General features: G+C 31.5%; 1 protein-coding gene across 1 annotated transcript; it reads left to right on the top strand.

Moving 5' to 3' along the window:
• The first annotated feature begins 3,977 nt into the window (after positions 1-3,977).
• Positions 3,978-8,820, top strand: LOC128170644 (uncharacterized). Its single transcript, XM_052836418.1, has 4 exons — positions 3,978-4,337; positions 6,589-6,648; positions 7,695-7,770; positions 8,141-8,820. Exons 1-4 carry the CDS (start codon positions 4,184-4,186, stop codon positions 8,286-8,288), a joined length of 438 nt encoding a protein of 145 aa, XP_052692378.1. The 5' UTR covers positions 3,978-4,183; the 3' UTR covers positions 8,289-8,820.
• The last annotated feature ends 321 nt before the right edge of the window (positions 8,821-9,141 follow it).

Below are 9,141 nucleotides of genomic sequence, written 5' to 3'. Positions count from 1 at the left end.
GCGGGACCCGTGTAACGGGATTTTCTTCAGGTGACACTTGTCCTGCAAGGTGATAATTGTTCCATGATTGACCATACCGTTGCCTAGACTATAATTAGCACCGATCGTCCGAAATGTACATATAATCTGATTTATTTAAAACGAGAGAGAGAGAGAGGGGGGAGGGCGGAAAATATTTAATGAGTCAAATTGAGGGGAAAACATACATTCTTCAAGTTGAGTTGATGCCTACGGTAGCGACTTTATAATAGTACATCACGCAATATTTGTCTTCTTTAAATCTGTGGCATATTTTCAACTCATAATATGCAAAAAAAATAATACTTTAAAATAAAATATTACTAATTTCAAGTACACTTATATGCATGATTTGCGTAATACATTGCTATGTTTTGGACTCTTGAACAACATTAACAAAATACATGTAGCAATAGTTTTCTAGAAGTTTTTGTTAAAAACAATTCAAAGAAAATAATGAATTTTTCTTCTAATGATATTTATATCTAAATTCTAACAATAATTAAAACAGCGCTTGTTTTCTCCTTCTTGGTTTAATCCCTGATACAGATAACACGCGTGTTACGGTGTCTTACACCATCGCGGTAAAATCGTGGCTCCGCGATCACCGCGATGACAATACCGCGACGGTGTATCGCGGAAAAGATTAAAACACCATCACGGTGTCGCGGGAAAATACGGGATCCGCGTTGGCTGTAGTGTATAAACTGAAAAGTTTAAGGTAGAAAAACACACCTAGAAAAAGTCAATAAAGTTAACAGTAAAGCGTTTGATTATGAAAGACATAATGATAAATAAATTGTACAAATGTCAAATAAGCGAAAAATTTGCAGTTTTCGGATAAAAAATTGATATCTAAAAAATTCAATTCAGAGACGATATCCGACGATGTCTTTTTTACAATTTCATTTGTCAAGAATGGCTACAAAAAAAATGGCCATAGATAGACACATTTACAGATACGAGGGTTGATTTGAAATTATTAAGACATTTACTCTTACTCCCTGGGAAAAAAGATAATTTTTTTTTCCACCAAAAAATAAACCATGATGTATTTTTTTAACATCAAAATTTTGAATTTAATGACTTGTTTTGTTTATTCCTGGTAAGCTAACACACTTGCATCCAGTGACCCGGCGCAACCACAAAACCATGGAAACGTCATTTTTATGGGTTTTTTCCCCTTGGTCCTATGTTATAAACACATTTCAAATGAATGAAAAGCATGATTATTCATTTTTCATCTTTTATTTTTATTTTGTAATGGCAACAGATACATATACTTTCTATTCTTTTTTCTTAAATTCCAAAAAGTAAACTTACTGTGAATCTTCCCATACATTCATTCTTTTCAAATCTTGGAACTGTTAAAATCAGTTTGCGTTGTAAAAGAGGTACTTGATATTTAGTCCCTTTGTTTTTATTCTAGCTAAACAGTGGGTGAATAAACCCCGATTACCTGAGCCTTTGACCCCTTTCCATCGTATCGTTTTTATTTACCCAATTTCTTAGCACAAAAAAAGTATTCTTCCGAAATTAACACCAATTTTATGTATATTTACTTCGCTGCCTTGACGTCAAAATTCAATAAACCGTCTCAGTTAATTTCAATTGCTAGGTAAACATTTTGAAACTCTCTTTGTATTTAAACTCGAACACTAGCAAAACGTTCACAAAAATGAGTCACAATAAATAGCAAAATAAACATACATAATATGATTTCTTTGATCAAGAATTGTAGGTCTAACAGCACTTAAAATGAAGATGTTTAAGTTTCTTTTAGCTCCGAGTTTGTGCCTGCGCTGGGTCCCTACTACAGACTTGTTTACATACTGTTATAAACAAACTATTGCTTACGTAGCTTTGTTCATATGCCAAAGCATTGTAAGCTCTGTAACTTGCTTATTACTCAACGAATGACACTCAAATATTGGTTGCATAGGAAAACTCCTTTAGAAAGCATTGCAAACACTAAAATTGGGGGGGGGGGGATGACAGAAACCGTAGGCCCTTTATATCTTGTACACAGTTCCTCAATAGAAAAATGAATACGCTCACCGGGAAGTAAATTGATCTCTCAGTAATAAAAGCACTCGCGAAAATGCGGAAATTTCTCGATTTAATTGAAATAGATAAAAAATTCCCATTTAAATTTCCGCCTAAAAACACATTGTGTTGCAAGTTTACTTTAAAAAACATAGTCACTGCTGCAAACGAAACCAAAACGAATTGAACTGGTGGAAATCGTGAGTACTCTCTAACTGATCGTGAGTTTTATGTTTATTGACTTGACATCACTTAATTAATTTTAAATTAAATCCAGAATTATTGTTTATTTTGTCTATAGTATTTTTATAAAGGGAAGACCATGAAAACTATGGAAGCTTGCACAAGCAAGCATTTTTTACACATATCGTTAGCCTTCATTTTTCAAAACAAAATTACATAAAATTTGTTTGTACACTTCAATGCAATATCAAACAATGATCCGATGAAATTATTGCACCATATTTCAATGTTTAATGATTGATATATTGGACGAAATATTCTATGAACGACTTATATGTGTTCAAAATGATCACATTATTAATCATAGGCCGTAAGAAATCTGCTGAATAAATTAAGTTTGTTACTGGATTTTACTGAAACGCAGCTGTAAATGTCAAATTTTGAAGCATACATATAGTAAGTGGGTCTTTGTTGCTTATAAGGTATAAAACTGTTTTTGCAGTTATTCTTCTATTTGAAAAAAACAAAAACACATGATGTCAAAATCCTGCATTTGAAAGAACATTTTTATTACTGAAAAGACGAAAAGTGTCCGATGAGCGTAATCATTCCTCTTCTTCGGGTATATTTAAAACAATTTTGAGTTATGTTTTTGTGTTTTTAAACAGGCTTTTAAGTAGTTCGACAAGTTCATTATTTTTAATAAACAGAGCCCGATATACCACGTAAAAATTAAATGATAATTTGGAATTCGATAATAGCACATATATAAATATAATATAGACGCCATTTTATGAGGAAATTTATATATTTATTTACTTGGGCTCGGTCAGTGAAATCGGGTTCGGTAAGCACATTTTTTTTGACATGGTACTGAGGCAAACAGATAGCAATAGAATTTAGCTGATCAAAATAGTGAAAAATATACCATTACTATCTCAATGATTTAAAAAAAAAATATGGTTGAAAATAACATACTTCGATTTTATTTCAATTTACATTTGTATGTATGCATTGATGTTGTACGGCCGTAAGACATGTTTAATATTCGCAGGATTGAAATATTGGGTTTTTTGGGGCAAATATGGTGAAATTACGTACACCTTATTCATAAGCTAAATTCCACGTGACACTGTTCTCATTAATATTCATGTCTTCAAAATTTCTCCCCTTACGAATAAAAATTACATGTCTTCTATGTATAAAGTTGTGTGATTAGGTCAACATTTTCATTTTTTGAACGAGAACACGAGTTGTGGCAATGTATAGATTATTTGTGTATAATTTTGTCACCAGTGATTCACCAGTGATTCACAAGTGATTCATACTTCAAATTCACTTCAAATGCCTCCCTTTATAACCATTAGATTATCTAAAAATATGACCTAACCGGCTATAAAGAGTAACCAAACAAAACAGTTTAAAAAAAATAAGCTTGAAACAAGATAAAATTAAAACCTGAAAAATATTATTCAATTTATAATGATAATTCTGAAATAGAAATATGCAAAGGGCATAATGATTCAATATGAAGCCTAAATGCCTAGTTGCACGTCCGATGGCTTACTGAAAAAGTCTTGAAAAATGCTAAATTGAATGTGAAAAGAAACCGCCAAGACTTGTTTTTAATTTGAGTCAAAATTTCTGACACAAGTAGTTTGCAATGTAAACTTTGTAAATCAATGAGAAACAACTTTACTTAGGAATGTCAAGTATTTTGAAAATTATACCAAAATCCCTTCATGACGTCTGTCATCACTTAAACACACTTTATTCCTTCAACGCCCCGCCTCGTTTTTTTCAGATTCCAAAGAACCCACTGTTTACTCTTTTAATTACATTGCAATGCCACGATTTGAAATCATAGAAGAGGGTTAAGGACGCCAGTACGATGACCGGCCTGTCATCGTGTTGAGTAACCACAAGGGAAAAAACCATGAAGAGGGAGATTTCTGCCGTTGACAGAGAAAATATCGCTGACGAGGCTGTCCCCATCAGTAAGCCACTTCATGAAGACCAAATCAATGATCAACAAATTCCCAGAGCAGTTTCATGTACAATTTTTACCTGTGCAAGCAGCGAGATACCAGGTAATGTTCAATGAAATACGCAATGGTTTCACAACGTGTAAATGTTCAGTTGCAAATTCTTGTCTCTCAATCATCATAATTTTTTTCTTTACTTTTTTATAAATTATTATTGATGGTAGTTGTTAAAAAATCTACTTTATTAACACATTCTTTCACATTTATTTGATTTTAGCGAGAGTCGTTTCATATGACATTTAAACATGCATTCGATTATCTGTAAAAACCTTTCTGTTTATAATGCAAACCTTGCTGTTTAGAAACCAAAGTCTATTTCCCATCAAAAGGTAGTGTTAATATAATCAAAGACTTAACCTCTAAAAAGTTAAGCATATGCATATATATATATATATATATATATATATATATATATATATATATATATATATATATATATATATATATATATATATTTCCGTTTAACCCCCACAACCCGTATTATTCAGTGGAACATTGAACTTGGTATTGATAATCAACTAGTCAATGTCAAAACGTTATTCCATATATATATATATTTTTGTAACGCAAACACAATTTATATACAATATATCACATTTTAAACACATATTTACATGTGAAGATAAAACATTACAAGAAATCTAAAAATCCAAATATACTTTTAATAAAGGATCTATTGCTTTTTTCAATCGATAAAAGTTTCAAAAATTGGAAGGCATATCGATCGAAATTTAAACTTTACCCGAACTTAGCAACTTTGCACATTGAAAACCTGAACATTCGCTTTTGGTCAAGAAAATAAATAATAATAGGAAAAAACCCCAAATAAATTCATTTCACTAAGGTACATAACAAATTAAAAAAAAAAGCACGACGCAGCGACTTAATTTTAAGATTTTAGCACATCTGAGTCTCCCCGGTAACCTAATCCGATCTGTTTTCGTCCTTCGTCTCGCGTTTACATTGAAAATGCATAAACTTACATAAAAATATGCATGCACAAACCATCCAAATGCGAAATCACACTTTACAAAAGGTATGTCCCTTGGCCGTTGTCTTTGGAGAATGTCCTGCCTGGTAATTAAGGGAAATAGCTTCTATATAAAGATATTTCAAATGACGCCCAAATATTTGGTAGAACAAAACGGGGAATAATCGGAATGTATTCCCCCCTTTCTTTCGATTTTGTTGTTGAACCGGCAAAGAGAAACAACTCATTCCACTTTTTGAAGTTCTCATATTTTTTTTTCTCATACAAACTGATAAAATGAGAAGGAGAACTCCAAGTATTTCTTACCAAACTCTTATTCTGTCTGAATTCTTCCCTGAAGCGAATTCAATCGTGGCGATTTCAAGTTTCGATAGATCCACATCGCTTTAAATTTTGCTAATTTTGACATTGTTTACGTTTGCTTTTCCAAAACTCCTTAATTGATTAGATAGACATATGTTTTTTTAAGTTTCGTTTAACGTTGGCCATTTTTCGGATGGCAAGGATAATATGAAGTGATCGTCATTATCATCATTACGAAGTTTGCACTTCTTATAAAGATGCTTGCACCGCGCATAATTGATTAAGCGCATGTTGCAATGATTACTGAATACACATGAGATTAAAAATATGTGTATTCCATAAAGACAAATACACACAACGTCATAGGAGAACACATTAAATATTATGTAAAATATATCATTTTTTTTTTATTTAAAAGGATCAACAATTATTGTAAATGCACGAAAATGCATGTGATGAAGATATAAAAGGAAATTGTTTGAAAATCTCATTCTCAGAACCACAATGTTACAATTTATGAAATTACTATAACCATGAAATTGTTAAAATCGTTACCTCGGGCCAATACTAGGACCCAAAAGAGGGGTTCAAAGTTTAATATATAAAGGAAAAGTATTTAGAATTTTTTTTATCAAGAGCTACAATTTGTTATAATACTTTGCAAGCATCCTCAAATGATGATAAATAGGGAAAATGTTTAAAAACTAATAAAGAATGATACAAGAAAATGTTGTTCAGGTAAGCGATGTGACCTAAGAGCCTCCTGTTTTAGTTTCTCCTCAAACCTTTTTTCATTCTGGTTTGATGTCTAATCCTGCACATTTTACAGGGCTACTCCAAGTCGTTCCTTTACTACAAAATGAACTGTTTTATAAAAACCTTTGTTAAAAGCATTAGAAGAGAAATATAACTGCACGATATTGTAAAATCGTCTCGTAGCTAAAGATGCGTGTTATCTTTTTGCCTTTTAATAAGTAGTTTATATATTTTTGTTTATTTTAGATGATCATTTATCAAAAATGAATGATGGAAAGCATGTATATGGTGCAAACTGCATAAAAGGTATGTTATGATGAAAATGTTATAGTAGTCTAGAAGGTACAGTAAAAATCGGTTATAGGGAAGTCCAAGGGACTAATGGAGTTACTTCGTTATATCGTATATCGAATTCGTAATAATATTTTTAGCGAATTCACTATATACATATTTTCTTTCACCAGACTTTAGTTTTTGCTAATTTAGGCTTAAAATAAAAATTCATTACTTTGTAACTTTAATAACCGGATCGTGAATTAAAACAATTAAACGAAAATAAATTCATTCAAACTATTTTGTTAACTGGTAGTGCAAACTTTTTCAAACTGTAAAAAAAATTCGTTATAAAGGTGTTAAATTTCGTTATTATTCACCTGTTCGGGTTGATACCCTAAAATAAATGCAGAATTTGTATTTCGTTTTAAAAACAATTGAAAATAACCGAGTCTTTGGCTATTAAACATCTGAAGAATGGTTTTGTTGGCACAACGGTTAGATTGTTGGACTTGGACAAGGGATCATGCGCCGAATTACTAAATTGTTTTCTTTCTATTTGGGATTACATTTACGATTTCATCTTAAAAATGATAAACTGCATTTTATCCACTTTAATTTTGTAAGCTAATTCACAAAATTAGAGAATTTTCTTCCTTTATATGTACTTAGTGCCTAAGATATGATGAAAAGGAATTTTCAGAGAATTTGAGCCGTAATGGATAATAAAATTTGTTGTGAGAAAATTATTAATTGAGCCGTTTTAAGTGATAGTTGCAACAACAGAATAGATATTGTAATTTGAAAGAGATTTAATTTGTACGCATTATCTTATAAAATATTTCTCATCCGATCAGATTTTAAAGTATAGTTAATAATATCATATTCGTCCAATATATGCACACAACAGTTTAATCTTGTTTATGATAAAATTGTGAATGATATTGAGTGAAGAAAAAAAGTGAAAAAATAAAATGAAAATTTGCCGAATATTTTAGCAATATTAAGGTAGTCAAATCAAATATCATTTCAAGCAGTTCAGTCTTTGTTTTCAATGTGAGTCCCATGCATTTTAACAGGCTGGATCCCACTTGCAGTCATCATTGCATTAACTACCGCTTCCGTCTTGTATGGAATTGCCGACATAATCAAAATGTAAGTTTTATCATGAAATACAGTTTCAAGTAAATGGTCCCTATAATGGGGAGAATGAACATAGAACACTGGGCGAATTCAAAACAATTTTTTAAATAAGTGTGTTAATAAGAAAAAAAAAATATTTATATTTTTTTTGCGAATAGAGGATTAAACAGTTTGCAAGTGTAAAAGGGCAAAAAAAAAGTTGTGCACATTACGATATGATTGAAAAAGAATTGAACATTGTTAGTTTATTTCACTCAAGCTCATATACTCAGTGAAGGAATTTTTTAAATATTAGTGATCATTTTATATTATAATGTATCTGAACAAACTCGGTAGAGATTTCGGAGAAAGTTTAAAATTATCCTTCCATTTCACTTCTCAGGTCTCATCGTCAACACAAGGCTTTACCAGAGGGGACCAATCTTAACCTCAGTTTACAGTCTGTGAATAGAAGCGTTATGCTATGGACAAGACAAATGTTGTCGACACATAGCATTCGTCATAAAGACCAATCCAATTGGACTCCCTGAAACCACATTCAACGGTACAAAACATCTACACAGTTGTGACATTGTTGTAAAAATTCCATTATCAATCTTATCACAAACACTGCATCTGTGTTTTGAACGGGTGTCTGAACAATGCAAAGGCAGTGATTTGTAAAATATTTCATCATGACTTGTGTGTCTGAAGATGGCCACCATGATTTTTATCATTTTGTCTTTAAAACATCAAGTAAAACCGCAACTTAGGTTAAAAGTACCTCAAAGAAGCAGAGTTTTTATTAAACTCGTAACAAAATTATCTTAAGTACAAAAAAATACAAAAAATAATCGAATTATTCTTGGCCCGACTTGACAAAATCCGAACGATTTTAAGTATGAATTAACAAAAATATTAACGATTTAAACAATCGCAACTTCTCGGGCCTTTCCGGCAAGCTCGGAAAAACACCTCGAATGTATTAACATCACCGGATGTTAGAATTTTATACAAAATGGAGTCGCTTCCCATTAAAATAAGTATCGGTTAGACAGTCTTGTGTGTCGCTTCTTTGTTATATTTTAGTGTAAATTGTTTACTTTAATGAAGTATACCTCACAACTCAACAGATTGTAAAATGTGTTGTATTTACATCAAGTTTTATAAAAAGGGGGGTTGTCATGGACGCCTAGGTAATACATTCGAGGTGTTTTTCCGAGCTTGCCGGAAAGGCCTGAGAAATTGCGATTTAAAAAATGACTTACCAACAAAATTTCATATGTATTTAAGTACGACATAATAATTTTTGACATAATAATTTTTGACAATTTAAGAGGGCTTTGTAGTGGACTATATATATTGATCTCTTCAAAAGTTTTTACGAACTGTTTGTCGCTTCAT

The sequence above is a fragment of the Crassostrea angulata genome, chromosome 2 (genome assembly GCF_025612915.1).
Source record: "Crassostrea angulata isolate pt1a10 chromosome 2, ASM2561291v2, whole genome shotgun sequence".
NCBI classification, from domain to species: domain Eukaryota; kingdom Metazoa; phylum Mollusca; class Bivalvia; order Ostreida; family Ostreidae; genus Magallana; species Magallana angulata.
This window is presented reverse-complemented; position numbering and strand designations above follow the sequence as displayed.